Below are 19,000 nucleotides of genomic sequence, written 5' to 3' on the forward strand. Positions count from 1 at the left end.
GTATTTATATATGCTGCTGCTTGAAATGCAGCAATCTAGGCTGTGCATGAGTAACTATTTTTTTGTTTAATTTTGTACGGTAATTAATGTGCATGATTAGTTAGACAGTTAAAACCCAAAGATCATCTACTCTAGGATTTCCTGACTTCGGCTATGAGTATTATATCAACCATTTATTTCATCCTTTTCTTGCTTTATTCAATTTTCCATGCATAAGAGAGCTGTGATATTTCTAAACAAAGCTGATTCTGACTACACAAAATATAGGAAAATATACTGAATATGGAAATGGAATATATTTTCTGTGATCTTTTAAGTATGATACGTTTTTAATAACAAGAAAAGATTTCTAAAGGGAAGAGTTAACACAAGTTTTGAGTTAATTTCAAAAGAAATATGAGAGAAATTAAATATGTTATTAATTTTGAAAAATGTTCACATATTTTCCTTCAGTATTGTTTTTTTAGGTTTCTTTTGGGGGAAGGGAGGGAGTTCATTAAATATTTAAATCTGTAGTTCAAAAGTATGCATTTTAGAATCACAAAATTGCTCAGGTTGGAAAAAACCTTCAAGATCATCAAGTCCAACTGCAACCTAACTGTACTACCCCAACTCTAACAACACTGAGCTAAACCATCTCCCTGAGCAGAGGAGTGCTGTATTTTTGCAACAGTTACCTGCTTTTCAATGTTATGGTGATTTCTCCTAAGTGCTTAAGATGGGTGATAGATGAACCTCTTGTGCTAGAGATCTGCATCATAAAATACAGTGCTGCATTGATGTAGATGCTGTACATACATGAATATAAGTTGATATTTATGCATAAAACTACTTATGCTTTCTTTTCTTTTTTTTATTCAGATCAAGTTTTTCCTCCCACATGCAACATAGAAAAGAATTTTCTCTCTTTAAATTACCTTGCGGGATACCTACAACCAAAAAGAGCAGAGGGGTGCCTAATGTCTAACTTGGTTCAAGAAAGGGAAGTTCACATAATTGAACTAATCACTCCAAATTCCAATCCATACAGGTAAGGTATCATGAAAGGTATCAAATCTGAAATTACAGCTAGAACTTTCACTTCTGTATTGGAATTTAAATGAAGATAGCCTTTTTAGTCATTTCATCATTACAGAAAGAGCTTGGATCTTGGCATTTTAACTTGAGTATAAACTAGTTCTTCATCATGTAAAGATTCTGGATTCTGCTTCATGATTCCAGGATTTTTTCTGAACAAGACCATAATACACAGTTTTTACGGATTTTACTCTGCATTCTTTCTCTAGACAGAAATCTTGCTGAATCAATTGATGTTTTCTAATGAAATGAATAAGGAAGTATGAATAAGGACAGAATCTGACAGGGATTACAATAAGCCCACTGAATGGGGAGGTGAGAGAGGAATTAAAAGTAATTTTGACCTGTCATAGCTATTGATGACTTACAGCAACCCAAGGGCACTGATTCCCAAACAGGGGTCTAGAGGTCATGAGTGATCTGTGATCCATGGTAAGAGTGTCACAGTTCTGCAGAATCGTAGCCGTATTTTCTATAATATTTCTGGTTGAGGTTAAGGTATAGTTTAATAATCTATGAGAAAAAGTGTTGACAACAGTCCATTAATTTTTAAAAGGTTTATAAATAGTTGTTAGGGGAAATTATGTAACTCTCTGTACATGTTATTAGAGTTACCTGAATTGCCGAAAGTACTGTAAACTTGGGAGCTAAGATGGTCAAAGCATTCATCCTTTGCCCGTCTTTCTTGGATCTTAGTGGAATCATATGAATGGTGTTTGCTTCAGATAATCACACCTAAAAAAGCTCTTCATAAGTACTGAGTGATGTTGCCATGAAACTTATTTTTGCAAGAAGAAAAGCACAATTTCAGCAGAGATGAGTTAGAATTAAAATGTCATCTACTTTCTGCAGACTGGCTTTCCAGCATTGTCCACTTCTGCTCCTTATGCATTATATTTCCCATCTCTAGCCAGGAAATCACATAGGGAGACAGAGGTGGAAGATTAATTATCTCATTGCACGATGCTGAACCCAGGGCCTGAAAATACTCTCTTTCCTAGCAATCTTGGCAGAGCAAGGAAGTGTTGAGGTGATGGAAGGCAAGTAGTTAAGTCCAAGTGGTTTGCCTATCTGTAGCAGTGGGTAGTAACCCTGTTTTGAATCATGGTATTAGTTTGTAGCAGCATCACCATGAGTCTCTTACAGTGTTACGCGATGATTAAGGCCCTGTTTCTATTTCTCTGGGCATTTGGCATTGGCTGACAGTGCATGGTAGGAGTTTGTTTTTTAGATGATAACACTGCAAAATATTTAAGTGTTAAAATTCTAAGCAAGACAGTGAGTATGTTAAATTTCTGTTTGCTTCATAAATAGTTCCACAGCTATCTTTACAAAGTTTTTCTGCACAGAAGCTGAGGTGAATATGTGTAAAGCTACATGAGATAAAACAAAAGATGCCAAGATATGAAGTCTCAATGTAGAATATTAGTTGAAACTTGATATTTGGAGATGAGCACATTCTTAGACATCTGTTCCTGTAAGATGATCTGGAAGTAAAGGTTTTTACGTTGAATTAATATTTTGCATGATGAAATGTTATTGCTCTACTTACTGTACTGAAGTCTTGAAAATCTGGATAGTGTTCACCTATTTTCCAGGGATCAGTAGGCTGTACATCTGTTTTCTTGTCTTTTTAAAGTATATATCCAGAAGTATTGGAAACTAAATAGGACAGCTTAATTCCTCAACACATATATGATCCTAAGCAAAGTAATTTCAACAGTTTAACTGCATAGACAGAGACATTGCCCGATACAGTATTTTTGTGTTTTTTGGTATTAACTTGCTTGTCTTTTTGCTTTTTTAAGATACTATTCTGAACTTTAATACAGTTATACCCAGAGGAAACTGAAACAGCTATATTTAGGCACAGCTAGAGTGAAATAAGCAAAGAGTGTAAAGCAAACTGCTTGCCATATAGCTAACCTGCCCCAAATAATAGCTGAAATGAGTAGCACGCTTCTTATAAACAAAGAAGCAAACAAAAAAATTTGTCTAAAAAATACTTATATCTGTTGCGATGTAAAATCATTCAAGAGTAAATGGAATAACAATCTGTTTTGCACATGTTGTGTTGTCTGGGATAACCTCCAGCATTTTAATCAGCTGGCCAGACAGTGGAAACATGATGGATTGGAAGAAGGTTGATAGCTGGAAATTTCTGGCACTCTGGTCTTACTTTCCCTCTATTTTCCACACACAGTGCTTTCCAGGTGGATATAATCGTTGACATTAAACCATCTCAACCTGGCGCCAAACTTGACAGAAATGTCGTACTTATCCTCAAGTGTAAGAAATCGGTCAACTGGGTTATCAAGTCACATGATGTCCAAGGAAAGCTGGAAGTCATTGTAAGTTATGGCACCTTGATTTTTTGAGAGGTACTATGTATGAACAGTATGGAATCCATTGGAATGTGATATGCTACTAGTCCATATTGATTTTTTTAATGTATTCTTAGCTGCTGGTGCTGTTGCAAACCAACATTGAAAAGAGTAAGTACAGAAACTGTACATATTTTTTTCTCCTTTACATACTGACCAACGTGTCCCAAAAGCCAGGTGGTTAGTGCAAGGATTTAGAGTCTATATTTTCTTGATTTCTGTTGAAGTACACACTGTTGAGTTGAATCTTCATCTCTTTTCTTGCTGTTAATTTGGTGGATGATTCTACAGGTTCATCTAAGAAGTTGGAAAGATGCCTATGAAAGCAGAATAGATAATTCTAGGTATAAGTCCAACACCCACGTTGCTTTAGAAGTGGAAACTGCTTTGCGCCTTCCTAGTGTTCTCCAGCCTTCTTCCCTGCCAGTATTTCTGTCCCCAGCAAGCGTTTGGTCAAATTGACCTCACCTCTGCTCAGACCACAAATAGTAGGTTCTATAAAATTTAAAACCAGGGTCTGTAAAGCTGAGCATTTGAAACCATACTTAAACATAATTGGAAGCTCCAATTCAGAATGCTTTTTGGCACAGGCTATGTGACTCAGCATTGTTTCTACAAAGAAAATAAACCTTTCCTTTTTTGGAGAGAAAAAATAAATAAATAAAAATTAGATTAGGCTTATTTTGCTCTTAAGTAGTGAGTTGAGTGCATTAGAAAGTTGAGCTTATGTTGGCTCAGGACCAGCCAGTGGCCTATTGGTTAACAGTTTTGCAATGACCAAGATGCACTGTCAAACTCTAGCCATTTATGTTTCTATGAATTTATTTGGTAGCTTTCTCTGTTGAATGCATTCAGGTCAATACTGAAAGGATCCAAAGGCTGTTTGATTTACATAGGTTTCTTTGAAAGTAAGTCCTCCTATTTATTTCCATATACAACATATACAAACAACACACTATTGCTATTAGGTAGAGTAAATTCTCAGCTACAAAGCACTTCTTTTCAGCATATCACCATCATTAGCTATGTGTTTTCATCAACAATGAATGGCCTGCATGCCATGCTCATATATATATCAGCAGCAGAGATGACCTGCTGTTGCTATCACCACTGCTGAAATGTGCCACCCACAGCTGCTTCACTGTTCTCACTTACATCCACTGTTTGGTCTCCGTAAACGTTCAGCAAGTGGCAGTGAATTTCAATGGGTGCAATTTTTTCTGCATGGAGGAGTTCAGTGACACACCTTTGCTTCATATACAGTTCCATGTCAGATGCCATTCTGTTAGGCTGCCCCTCTGCTGCCATCTGTTGCATAGCAACAGACTGTAATAGAATATTGATGGGAAGGTTCAGCCTCTACTGCTGTTCCATCAACATTTGTCTCTGACTTTGTGGGCCAACAATATATAATAGGAGGCATTACTTTCAGAGCATCCGCCTACCACTCATTTCTTTCAGGATTTGATCTTTGCTTTTAAGAGAAACCAATTTTAAGGAAAAATATGATGGCATTGCTCAGGAAATTGTCTGAAAAGACTTTCTAGTGTTGATAATGAAATTTCCTTCTGATCCCTGGCACGTCTTGATCATAGGGACAGGAAGGGCTGGTCTAGTAGGTCCAAAAAGAGTGAAAAAAAGGTCGGTTGCTCAGGATTCATCTGTAAACAGAAGATCAAAAAACAACATTATGCTTGAAACTTTCATTCTGGATTATTTAATAAAGTTCACTGTTGTATATTTAGACTTTGTTATTCTTCCACACAACAGAGAATTGTGCACTAGTTCACTTTGTCTGGTTCACAACATTTCAAAGCCATGAAGCTACCTCTTTGTACATATGAATTTTCAGAGAGAGCATTTTTAGGAGATTTTAAAATGTCTTAAAATGCTGCAATTTTATTGAGAACAAAGAAGAAATATTACTATGTTTTGTTCAAGTTTGCCTTTAGTAATCATTGAAAGTGTAAGTAAAAAGTACAAGTGAAAACTTTCTCTAAAGGGTGGCAAAAAAAAATATTTAGGTCAGCAAAAAGAGAAAGTAATGCAGTATATGAAAATGTCAGTATGTTAAAGACTATATGTTTATGTTAGGATTTGTGACTGTTTACTGGTTCATTCATATAGATGCCTAATTTTCCAAATGTGTGTTTGTTCTACTTTATGTGAGTAAAGCAATTAAACAACCACGTATGATTTAAAAGCATGTACTTCGAGGATTTAGGACCTGTTCATATTTCTATTAAGCTAAAGGCCTTTCCAAGCCCAAATTTAGACAATACGTAGAAACATTACTAAACAATTAGGTAATGTTTCACAGTGTGCTTTTTTATTAGTTGAGTAGGTTCCATGCACTTCGATTTTCCTGATATCTTGCCCTCAGTGTTAGTCTTGAGGGGATTGACAAACTGAGAGTGAAAGGTTACTGCTGTGCTGCCTCAGCCCGGAGAGCTTGAGTTAAGGTCCAGATTCATAGATGATAAATTTATCATTTCCCACCTTGCTGTACTTCTTGAAAATTGATGGACACAAAATTGAGTAAAGAGAGAACAGTTTAGGTAAAATAACTGCACACAGTATACGTGTAATGTGTTTTTCGTGGGCTGTGTTCAGATCCTGTTTGCAGCCTTATGTCCTTGCATCAGCTTGAGTTTCTGTGCTTGTTGGGCTATCTGCACTTCACATTGCCCCCTGCAGAGTGGGTGTCTTCTTACACAGCTGTGTACAGATTGTACAGTGGAGAAAGAAGTGAAATTGCAGAAAGATTTGATCGATCCCACCGTATTGAGGAGGGTAAAGAGTGAAAGAGGTAAAAAGCACTGAACAACAAATCTCTGATGATTCCAGAAGCTTGGACGAATTGTTCTTTAATGAGGAAAACTGCCTGCCAGTTTCTGAAAGGATCTGTCTGTTTGGAATAGCTTTCTAGGCGGCTCTGTGTTGATTGCCTGCACTGTGCAAGGGTGTTGACAGGGCAGGCATACGAAGGAAGGTGTACCTATTCCTGGAAGTCCTTGTGATTGGTTTTGTTTCATTGAGTTGATGCAAGACTAAACTTTTACAGGCGCACTGTGGCATGGAGAGGTATAAACAAGCTCTGAAAATGTTCAAGAGCCAGCTAGAACAGAGAAGTTCTGGGATAATATTTGTTCAGCTGTCTCATTTTGACAAAAAAAAAAAAAAGAACAGGAAAGTAGAGAGGGAGATCCAGCAAAATTGAGATGGCATAGTAATTCCAGCTGGTTGAAGCAGTATGGTAATATGAAAATGTGTGATAAATCTTATCCAGATTTGTATCTATTGGAAAACAAAATATTATTTGACCCAAAACAGTAATAAGGCACTGCAATTAAGATACTCGTGGCTTCCTTTTTGTTTCTTCTGTTTAGTGGTATTTACTGGTCTTTGAAAACTAGTAACAGTGTCCTCAAACCAGACATTGAGTACCTAAAATTCCCTTTAACTTTTGTTGTGAAGCTTTGAGTGTTTAAAGTATGCACGACTGGGTCATTAGAAAGAAATGAGGGAGAGAGCTGAAGATAAATAACATACAGCCTCTATGATGGAGAATATAATCAGGCATGGAAATTAAAAGTGTGTGCTGTAAATTGAAAGATGTAATCTGCATATAGAAAAAGCAGTTCAGTCACACTGGAGGAATTGTTGAGTGGGTCATCATGTCCTTTCCTGCTGTGTGAGTATTTTCAGCTTGTTATGTAGTTCGTAATGGAATTGTTACAGTGATAATAGTAAAACTGTAAATGTAAAAATAAATTCATGTATCTTTAGCTTTGTGGGAATACATATTTAAACATAAGATGCCAAGCACTTAAAAGAAAGTTGAAATGTAATATCAATGAATATTTTTCTATCTGCCCCTTTGACAGCTAGAGATGCTTGTTATATATCCTTTCGACTTGCTTATTTGGACAAGAGAACTTTCTCCATGTGTGCAGCAGTTCTGTTTTTAAGGTGGCAGAGTTTATTTTATTTTATTTCCCAGGTGATCTCAGTTTGCTGTTACTAACAGAGTAAAATTTTTCAACAAAATATCACTGTCCCTAGTCCATGTTAAGTATCCTTAAATGGTAAGTAATGAACCATGTTTTTCTTTGTTTGCAGACATCAAATAGTATTGGTTTTGGAAAAGAAACAGAACGATCCATGGCTATGAGTAAATCAGTACTACCCGATATTCCTTCATCACATGAGAGTTTGATCAAGTGGGCATATGAGCATAAATATAGTCCAGTTACTTCCTATACAAAAGCCCCCATAGCTAACAGATTTCATCTGCAACTTGAACATACAGGTGAGCTTAAAGATGGACTTTTATCGTACAGAAGAAATAAATACTGTCTTCCTAGGTGTATGATGCTTCTAAAGCTCCTTTCTCAATTTTGGACCATTGTTGTTGGTGATTGTGCTATTTTCACTGCTCCTTGTAAAGTATGCTGGTTGTATGTGAAAATGCTCATTTAAAAGTAAAAACAAAAAACTGTAGCTTCTTGATTAGAAAATTCCCGACAAATTGTGTTACATCCTGAAGTGGAATTAAATGATTATATTTTGTCCAATTCAGAAGCTTGACCAAGCTCAGTGTTCATTGGAATGAGACTTCACCAACTGCATATTTTGTTAGTTAATAAATGCAGTTTTGGTTTTTATAAAAAATATGAACTGATTACTTCGGACAATTAAATGAAAATTTAAATTGTTGACTGAAAAAACTTGGTTATCAGAAAAGTCTGAGTGACTGGAATAAATGCAGCCATTAAAAAAAAACTATTTGGTCAAAGTCACTGCTGATTTAAATATACTCTGGTCCATCAAAGCTAGTAGAATTGCATCTCTTTTTGTGATAGTTCTGAATTTAAGGCCCTAAAAATACCATTTTCTTTTTTGATAAAGTTTATATTCACATAAATTTTATCACTTGCATTCTTCTGGCTTCCAGATAATTTTCTACTTGGGTGAGGTGCTGAGACTTCAATCCTGAGCAGTACAACCTGCAATCAAGGAGATAGCATTCTCATTTCCTCATCTTAATTTTAATTTAACTTCACTCTGGTTATATAAGTATTTCCTTAACAGTAGAATTTGTATTTTCAAGCAATAGAAGAATTTCATAGGTTCATATGACTGACTGGTACTTTAGCAGCACTAAACTAGTGTATTTCTCAGGTATGATGTTTTCTTTATGTTTGTGGTGGCCTTTTGCATACAATGAGGCCCATTCAAAGTCTGTTTTTAACTATTAGTGAAGCATATTTCTAGAAGGGAATAAATATACCAGCATTAAGTGCCTCAGTATCAACTGTACTGTTGGTGGAGGAATTGTGGCTGATAAAGTACAAATAAAAACTCCTTTCTGGATAATATTTTTTTTACATGAAAGTTCTTCAGTTCTGAATACTTTCAGGAAAAATACCTAATAACCCAATAAACTTTTTTTCTACCTTTAGAAGAGATGAATGATGAAGAAGACCATTCTCTTCCACCAGAGCTTACAGAATTGCTGCATGGCGCAAAGAATCCTGCATTAAGTGATGGCTTGACTTTTCCTTTTCACATTAATAGAGGAGGACATGACACAGGGGGAGAAGGAATTTTCCCCCCCAGGGATTCAGTGGATACATTAATTAATCATGACTTTGAGCATTCCCTCTCAAAACACAAAGAACCTGAAGAAGTTCAAGGCAGTGCTGATGTAGCCCTGTCAATAAAGTGTGATGACAAAGTCATGACAGTGGCTGTAGAAAAAGACTCTCTGCAGGTAAGCGTGGTCTCTTATCCTCAAATTTGGGCGGGCTTTTTTGATCAGACCATTTTATTTGTATTTTGATGGAAAATAAGTAGTTTAAGATCTAAAACAATTTTCATCCTCCTCACCTCCCCCTGCTACCCTCCCCCCCAGTAGTTTGATGGGGAAACTGTATTGTACCTATTCTTTGCCATAACTCTGGGTCTTGTTTCTTCTTCTTAGTAATACAGTAGTTTGTAGGGAGATTTCTGATCAAAGCTTTGCAGGAGTGATTCTGTAGAAAACTACTGTATTCAGCCATTGGTCAGTTTTTAATTTTCATCATACAATGAAACTGCTTTTGGTAGCTTTGTAAGACCTGAATAGATCTGTGAAGAGGCAGCTAAGGGAATGAAAAGCTAGAGGGTGAAACTATGTAGTCTGCTGATACTCATTTTGTGCTATTTTATTCTGTCTTCTCCATCTACCAGATGACAAGTTGCTTGAACCCATTTGCATTGTGGAAAATAGCTTGATACAGACTAAAGCATTTTTAGTTCAAGACCAAATGGAGTTTCTGTCAGTAGATTAATAATGAACCTGTTGTTTCCTTTGTTCCATGTTACACTTATTCCCTGTCTGTCAAGCATAACAACATTTTGAGATTGACCTTCCCTGGATGTCAGTACAATGAGCTTCATTTCCTCTTATCAGTAGTCATGAACAATATTCTGAGTTACACTTTAAGAAAGGGTCTAACACAGTTTCAGTGGAGGTTGCAGCCATTTACAAAGCATCTTTGTTTTAGGCAAGCGGCTACACAAGAACTGAACTCTCATTGCTGGATCACTCTTGCAAAGCCAGGATGAATGGTACCCATTTCATTCTGGAGTCTTTGCCGAACAAATGTGGGACTCGGACATCATATATCTTGGACAAGATTGTTTACTTTAACTCTGTGAGTATTTTACAAAGTGGAGCCGCCTTCTCTGCTGCACAGCATAGTGATACAAGGAAGCCACTGTAGTTAGCTTTAGCCTTAGCAGGAAAGAGGCATCCTGACCTTTTCCTGTTGAGCTCAAACCTAGTTATAGCTACAGTCCCTGTATTCAAGAACATATGAAGGCTATACATTCCATCTGACCTTGTGGTCAGATAGTATCCTATAAGAAAAAGGAGGAGTTGAATTTGCACGCTTTTACAAAATTACATGGCTGAACTTTGGGAACCCTCTGTACCAATTTCAAAGAAGTTGCATCTACTTTCCTTGTGCAGTTTAGATGTACCCACACTTAAGAAGTAGGTATATTGCTCTAAGAAGGAATAAGAATGAAGTACTGTGATTGCAGAGAGCAATACCATTTAACTCACACACTGAATTGCTTAAGATATATCCTTCTCATTCAGAATAGTGGGTGAAAAGGCTTTCAAAAGTGAGGAAAAGAGATTGTGCACACTTCTCTCTTGTATTTTGGATTCATATTTATTTGCTAACAGTTGATGCATGTGATGAAGAGGCTCTGAGTGTTTTTACGCGAGTGATGATGTCGAAAAGCCCACTTAGGTTCTACCACTTTCATGCTGGCTCAGCTCATGACCTTAAAAATGTTGCGACTAATCTGGGTTGGGAAGTAATGACACATTTCTCTTGCTGAGCTTTCCAGTGCTTATCTTTGGCAAATAATGGAAAGCCTGTAGTCCAACCCAAATACTGCTAAGGCAGTCTAATCTGACCTTGCCTGACAAAACTGGCGAATCTGTAATGCCTAACTTTAGAAAAAGTCCTAAACCGAGACTGTAGATAGAAACATCTCCAAACTGTAGAATAACGTGTGTGGAGCTAGGTATTGTTATTGTTCTTCTGTTATATTCTGTTGTGATCCAAACCAAAAAGGATATTTAATGCTTCTCTCCTTTCTCCATCATGTCTTTTAAGAGCCTTGGTTACTTGCTTAAATTCAGAATTGTGCATGGTATCAGTGAAGTCCCAAAGAGGATATGTCACTTTATAGTGATTGCTCTGTGTCCAGGAAAACAAATATGAAGTCTTAGAAGGATGGGGACAAGCCATGCAGTTGCAGAGCATAGATTACTAACAGAGTGAAGAACATTGCTAAAAGAAAACTGGAATTGTCAAGTGAGGAAATGGAAAAGTGTGATAAGGAGGAGTGGAAGAGCTGAGTAGAAATTCAAATTAAAAAACAAAGAAAAGTACATAATTTCTTTGGATATGCATCTCAAAAAATAAAAATGCAAATGACAGAAGAGAAAAGCCTTTAATGACCCTAATACTTGCAGTGATTTTTTTTTTCTTATGTGCATCAAGGAAAACTGTAAGTTGTGAAAAATCACTTCAGAAAGCCATTTTTCTAATTAATGCTGGCTATAGAAGTGCCAGAAATAGAATGAAAATAGTGAAATGCTCTTTTAGATACCAGCACCTAGACCAGCATGTTTTATGTCTTTGGTTTCTGAATTCTGGAAACAAGCTAAAGGACTTTCACTAAACATAACCTATGTGTTTTAAACAGCTTTGCGCCAAGTTTATGAGATGTTCTTTCACCATCTTTTTAGCTGGTGCACTTCTTTTGGCTTTCACATTGTTCTGAAGAGAGAATAAAATAATAACTGTAAAGAGAGAGTGCTGAATTATCATCTAATTTTATGCGATTTGCAATATGTTATGTGCAGATTGTCATTCAGCTATCATCACCAGCTGAAGGCAGCAGCTTTGATGATGATGACATGGAATCAGGTGATAATGGATTTCCAGGGGATGCTGACGAGGGAGATGTTACTTTCTCAAGCTGGCCTGAAATAGCGGTATGTTACTCTTGGTTTTGCACCTGACAACTGAGAAAAACCTGTTGTAATAGGAGTTCACAGAAATTACATTAATAATATAGCAATTAACTTGTGTTTACCACTTTTCCGTCCACTTCAATTTCTTGTGACCCTGCTAAGGGTTGCACTAAGTAAAATGAATGTGGGAGGGGCATTACTGTATACTCAAATTTGTCCTTTTTTTGTTACCACTTCTAACTCAGGATGCATTTGTGCTTTTATCTTTTTTGTAATTTCAGTTTAATTGCACACTGCACCAGCCAGAGAAAGACTTTTTTAATCCTGCCATGTTCTGGCCTCCTGAGCCACACATCACTAATGTGACTTTCAACATGGAGCTCTACAAAACAGATCTATTCCTTGCTCCCTCCCAAGGACTCTTCTCTGTTGCTGAAAATGGGCCAATATATGTAGAGGTAACAAACTGAAAAAGGCTTTCAAGCTAGTAGAAGCATTTTGTAGGGCTGTACAATTGAGCCACATTTTTGCTTGCTGGTTGAAAGGTTGCATTGTGCAGCTGCTTTAAGTAGGTAGTTACGTGCTTTTGGGGTGGTAGAGAACAGAAACTGTGGGTTTGATTTTTGACCACAAGCAAGACAGTGGTTTTGGTCAATGTCAAAAGATTCTTGCAGAATGCGTGAATTTAAGTACAGGGTCATCCTTTTCATATCATCTTTACTGTTCAGAACCTAAAAGTGGTCTCTAAGTTTTTGCTCTGACCTGGCATTTTTGGTGAAGACTTCAGGGCTCATAGTTTTCTGAGGTTCAGAAATGGTTGAACCTCATATGAAAGATGAGGGGATGGAAAAAAATGGTTATAAGTGTCTGTCTTTTACATACTCATGTTCTCAGGTTACAAAGTTAATACAGGTTCTGATCTGTCTCTGTACTTACAAACACCAATTTTCTTATGCTAACTCATGGCATCTAAGGGTATAAAATAAATGAACCCAACAAAGTCAGCAGCCATATGCATAGTGGCTCATTTAACACCAGTAGTTGTCATCAGTTTTTCAGTGTATTGTTAATCCTTCTCATTCTCTACCCAGTGAAGAGGTTTCTACTTCTTTCAAGAAAGGTCGTAAGGATTCATCCTAAAGTAGCTATTTTAAATGAGCTTCTGAGTCTTTGTAGTATGATACAGCACCAGGATACTGCGTGGTGGAAACAGAAATGTGAATGTGGTATCGGAGCTCCAGATTCCTGTTTCCTCTCATTTGTAATATCCTCCTTGTTGCAGTATCAGTTACTAGAGCAGTTTTCTGCCTCCTTTCTTTAAAGCTTCTGTCCATTTAAGGGAGTCTAGATAGCGGATGGTCTGTGAAGGTCTTTTGTTTTGTTTTTCCAGTTTCTCTTACTTTTTTTTGAGAATAAAATACCAGCTAAACAGTGAAAAGAGTAAGAAGCTTTGGCTGTACCATATCCTCAATGCTAAAATGAAGTCCATCACATCAGTGAAGCCTTCTCTAAAGAGATCTACTTGTCTCTAACACCCTCGTTAGAGATTCTTAGCAAGTAGACTTGGGAATGATATTTGTGACCTTTAGTTATGGTAGTTTTTGTGTGTTCTATAGATGTTTAGTTGTTTTCTGCCTAAAAGACTTTAAACAATGTGATAGTGGAAAGTACTTAAGACAGCTGAAACAAAAAGAAGGTATGTCTTCATCATTGAAGAATATGTTCATAAAAGACACATATTTTTTTTCATTTGGATAAAATCTTCTGCTTCCTTCAGCAATCTGGGGTGAGTCCCCTTGGCTTCTAGCGCCTGGAACTGATCTGGTTCTGGAGCTGTTTTTTCAGACAAATGTGCTGATTTCTTCACCACCTGTCCTGGCAAAACCCCTTTTTTTTCTGTTTCTCCTTCTTGTACAATGGAAAATTTAAATCAGTTTGGGACTTCTGTGATTTCATTTCTAACTGACAGACTTTTTTACGTTGCTGTTGTTATTAAAAAGATAATTGAAATAATTTAAAAAGCAAACAAACACCTCACTTTTTATGATTGGTAAATTACTTAAGCCTTAATCTGTAAGAACTTTCTCTGCTAAAAATATTTTGTTGGTGTCTGAACGTTTTGGCTTTTTTTACCCAGATTTCATTTTCTGACCTTATTTTGGTCTCACCTTCCTAGTATAGTTCTTTTTGTTTCCTTGAGATATTGTGCATCTTTTTATTTGCACAATGTTGTTTCATAACACTGTAATATATTTATCCTTCATATCATGTCTTTTTTTTTTTTTTCAAACTAGTTTACACCACCAGCTTCTTTCCATATTGTTGTCAGTGCCTTGATTTTCATTCAACACTCTTGTTTCTTGTTCTTTTCATGAGATAATCTCTCCTGGCTAACCAGAGAGATGCTTCAGCTCATCCTTTCATCTTTGATTACTGCTCACATGGTGAAAAAAGGGAAATGTTGTTCTTCACTGCACAGCTTAACATCCAAAAATGTCTGTATAGACCACAGGAAAATTTGGAAGGCTCTTAAATACACATGTAGCACATAAGAATTAAGTACACATTTAAGGCACATTTCTTATTTCTAAGAAGAAAATTATTTCTTGTGGAACTGTTTTCATCACATCATGTTAAATGGTCCTGTTATTTGTTAAGACTAGCATGCTTCATTTGTTACAAATTCCATTTTTTTTTTCCTGATTATTCTGTAACATTTGCTGTCTCTATCCAGTTCAGCTGAAGCATATCAGTGCCTTGCAAGTTGGCACTTTTATTTTCATTAAAGAATATCAATTTCAGACTCATACTTGACAATAAATTAGGGCTTTTTAGTACACTGCCCACACCCCCCAGTCCTGGAATGCCACCCGCATGTCAGACCTTGACCTCTACTCTGCCTCTGCATTCCACTCATGGCTGGGGCTGGGTTTTCTGTTATGAGTGGCATTCTTTTTCTTTTTTCCTTTTTCTTTCCTTTTTTCTTTTTTTCTTCTTTTTTTTTTCCTTATTTTTCTTTTTTCATTTTCTTTTTTCTTTTTTTTTTTGTTAGTAAGCTTTCAATAAAGACATAGGATTAATAATTGCCTTTCACAGAGTTATCTTCATCTGTCTGGCTGTGAGGGAAGAAGCATAATCTCAAGTTATAGTCAGCTTCATCCTTCCAACCCCTGTGATTCTGTGATCTGGCCTGGATTTTATTTATTTATTTAAGATAAGGAATTGGAGTTGTTTTGCGTGGTAATGCTATTAAACAGCTGCTAGTTTTGAAACCATAGATTTTCCTCTGTGTGTGACAGCCTACCCTTAACATTCAGCTTTCAAAACAGTTTAACTGGAATGTGGAACTGGATCAGTACTTTAAACAGATGTCAAAAATATGAATGAAACGTGAACTAAAAATGTCATTTTGGAGATCTTACTATGTCTTTCTTTTTACTGCAGGTGTCTGTGACTAAAGCTGACAGATCCTTAGGCTTTGCCATTCAAACATGCTTTGTTTCCCCATTTTCAAATCCAGATAGAATGTCTGATTACACCATTATAGAAAATATTTGTCCGAAGGATGAATCTGTTAAATTCTACAGCACTGAGAAGTTGAACTTCCCAATAGCACATGCACAGAAGGACAAAAAAAGATTTAGCTTTGTGTTTAAACCAATATTCAACATCTCACTGCTCTTTCTTCACTGTGAGTTAACTTTGTGTACAAATAAAGACAAAGATACACAAAGACTGCCTAAGGTCAGTACTTTGTTTTTTTTTTTGTTTTTTTTTTGTTTTTTTTTTTTTTTAAGTCTAAGCTGATTTAAGTAATAATAAGTTGTGGGGTTTTTTTAGTCTGAACTTTAATCTGAAGAGACTAAATGGTTTTCTGTTGGATTGATATAATGAACATATTTCTAGGTTCAAGATTTTATAATGAGTTATGATGCTATATGTTTTGACAACAAAAATTATAGTTTCCATTTAAATCTCATTATGAGGGATAGATAAAAATTGCTTTTCATTATGCAAATGGTTCAGATTTATCTTCGCTATCAATCTCACATATCATTGTGACAAACAATGTTTATGTGTAATACTAGGTAATCTTGCAAGTCTATTTGATCTTCCTTTTATGAATTGTGAGATCAGCTTATCTCAGTAGAACTTGGGTAGAAAGTAACTAAGTACTGGCATGTCTTCTACATTTTGGTTCTATATTATCTTGTGTGTTTTTACAGCAAACGGTCCTGCACTGCTCTACTGATTCTAAATAAAATTCATATTCTATCTGATATTTACAAAATCACCAAATTTTGCTTTATGATTAATGAATATGGCTTAAGTTCATGACCAGAGAACGTATTTTAAGAACAACTGAAGTTCGATTGTAATGTTCCTATAAATGTTAGGGGATCCTTAATGAATGCAAAGGTTGCATCCTGAAGCACTGTTTGGGATTACTTTTGCCTGTATGTTATACAGATATTGTTTGGAAGTTCTTCTATATTTTTTGGTAAACAACATTTGATAAAACTTATAGTGAGATGGCTGTGCAGCTGACAGAGCTGGACTGACAGACACTGCTGGTGTTTGAGTGACTCTGACCTCATCATTTTTTCCATCTGCAGTGTGTTCCTCCTGATGAAGCTTGCACCTCTCTGAATGTGGATATGATCTTGGCCATGATGCACAACAAAAAAACCTTCACCAAGCCTCTTGTAATAACTCATGAAGGAAAACTAGAAGGTATGAAAATGGGATTGACTTGTTTAATAAATCTATATATATTATATTATGTACATATAGCCACTTGAAATGGGCTTAAAAAAAAAAAAAGAGTACTCTAAGTATGAAGCATCTTGTAATCTTGTGGTAATACTGTGTTTATGAGTTGCTATTTGTTTAGACTTTTCCCTGGCAGAAGTTATCATGGCAGTTGTTGCCATCTTTTAACGGCCTTTATTGATCCCTGGATCCCTGGCTGATTTTGCCCAGCATTGACAAAGGAATACCATACTAAGCAAAAAAATTGGTTTCAAAAGTATGAATACATCACTCGCTTCCAGCACTTCTTGTTGCCCAGAGATCAGTAGCAGTAGTCTGTTCCCTGCTGCATCGCTTCTTTGTTTGTAAATATATACCTAGGAATAACAGCAGTAGAATTACAAAGTCTTGAGAATGCTAGAGCCCCAAAAGATCATAAAGCAAAAGGGTGACCACTGGAAAGAATGTGTTTGTTGTTTTTTTGTTTTGTTTTTGTTTATAAGCTACAGGAACCGAGAACTATTTCCTGTTTCGTTTAGTTTGAAAGTTTTTGGTGAATCCCTCTGGCAACAGCATTAGTAGTGTTTTGTTGCATTCATAGAAGGAGAAGGTATACATTCTTTTCTTTTTGTATTAGCATGGAAGTTTAATTAGTAAGCTCCAGTGGCTTTATGTGCATATCAAAATCTTACAATTGTGTACAAAGGCTGCTTGAAATTTCGGAATGCTTTTCAGGTAATGTCAAAGGATGGGCATAAGAAATCCTTTACCCTCCATTGTACAGTGTGAAATTTTTAGTTTTCAAACAATTTGTAGTACCGTAGAGCATTGCTATAGGAAACTTAAGGGAAAAGTGTTTCTATTTAAATCTACAAGGCAGCTTATGATTTATTTTACAAGTTTCTTGATAATACAGATCAAATCCATGATGAATTAAAAACAAGTAATTGATCTGATGTTGTGATACAGCTAAATCTCTACTTTGGGCCTGATTCTGTGCTCTTTCTTTTTACAAAGCCCCCACTTTTTCATTTGCTTTTTTATTGGAGATGAGTAAATCCTCCAACTGAAGTTCATCTTTCAATAAATGGACTTATACTCTGAGCTCTCTTGCCCTTCTGATGTGTGGAGCATTGTGTGCAGCTCCCGTCTAAGACTGCACTCAGAATGTTGCCTTTGTGAGAGGCACAAGGTCTTAGTGTGCAAAGACGAGCTAAATTTATAAAGATTAGTTGCAAGACAACGATGTGATAGAGTATTTTGTTGTATCGTGGGTGATTTGGTCTAATTGTGGGACGTTCCATGGAAATCTCCTCCAGCATATCACAGCTTTCAGTTGTAATACAAAGTGGCACATTAACAACGTAGCTTTGTTGGTATGCAGTTGTTCTGCAGTGAATGAAATGACCCCTTTCTAAAAGTAAAGAGCAATACATCTAACTAAGATTTGGAGAATAAGTCACATTGCATCACTGAACTGGAGAATCTACATCTCCGAGGTGTTGTTCATAATTTTCTTTCATGTGAACAGGCCAACTTTCATTGTTGCAGACCATATTATAAGTTACTCCTATTGCAGCTGCTCTGTAGGCCAAGTGAAGGAGCCATGTGCTTGAAATTTCAAAAGCCTTAGCAAACTAAAGATTGCAAAGGTATTTTTTTCTTCAGCCATGATGTTATGATTGACACTGACTCTAGTAGAAATCACAACTGTCTTATCTGTATGAGACTAATTACTTCTCCCTTATTTATGTTATTACAGACTCAGTTACCTATACTGTTATGGTAGATCCCAGTGGAACTGTCTAAAAGCTTCATGTCATGTTCTTTCCATATGCATTATTGCCTTTTAACCTTCTTGCCCTGATTCAGTAAAAGGCATACAGCTATAGCCATTTAAATGTTTGGAAATATTTGCTCTTCTGTTGAAACAGCCTACCAACCTCGTTGTTAAAATTTTTGGCAAGTATGGAAAGTTTAGATTGTTATTTCAGCAAAAGGAGGTTAAGCTGAACAGCCAACAGGTGTCTCTGTTCTGAAAAAGTATAGAGCATCATGATACTGTTTAAAAGCCAGTAGGTAGCTGCTTTTACTGGACTTTAAGGATTCTCCTTGCTCCTGTGTTGCTCTGAGCAACCACATTAAAAGAACTGATAACGAGCGACATAACCTATTGTTAGTGAACTTTATATTCTCTGTACAGAGGCCAATGGCAGAATGAGTGTGGAAAATTAATTTTCCT

General features: G+C 36.3%; 1 protein-coding gene across 3 annotated transcripts in view; it reads left to right on the top strand.

The window, feature by feature from the left end:
* Window positions 1–19,000, top strand: part of TGFBR3 (transforming growth factor beta receptor 3) — a 127,329-nt gene that overhangs the window by 94,366 nt on the left and 13,963 nt on the right. For all 3 annotated transcript variants that reach the window (XM_031614808.2, XM_031614809.2, XM_090146369.1), the window contains 9 exons: window positions 862–1,030; window positions 3,281–3,428; window positions 7,584–7,773; window positions 8,927–9,237; window positions 10,013–10,162; window positions 11,896–12,027; window positions 12,288–12,464; window positions 15,451–15,750; window positions 16,623–16,740. In XM_031614808.2, the coding sequence (XP_031470668.2) occupies window positions 862–1,030; window positions 3,281–3,428; window positions 7,584–7,773; window positions 8,927–9,237; window positions 10,013–10,162; window positions 11,896–12,027; window positions 12,288–12,464; window positions 15,451–15,750; window positions 16,623–16,740 (1,695 nt within the window). The remainder of the gene's footprint in view (window positions 1–861; window positions 1,031–3,280; window positions 3,429–7,583; window positions 7,774–8,926; window positions 9,238–10,012; window positions 10,163–11,895; window positions 12,028–12,287; window positions 12,465–15,450; window positions 15,751–16,622; window positions 16,741–19,000) is intronic.

Source organism: Phasianus colchicus, chromosome 9 (genome assembly GCF_987193195.1).
Source record: "Phasianus colchicus chromosome 9, bPhaCol1.hap1.1, whole genome shotgun sequence".
NCBI lineage: Eukaryota > Metazoa > Chordata > Aves > Galliformes > Phasianidae > Phasianus > Phasianus colchicus.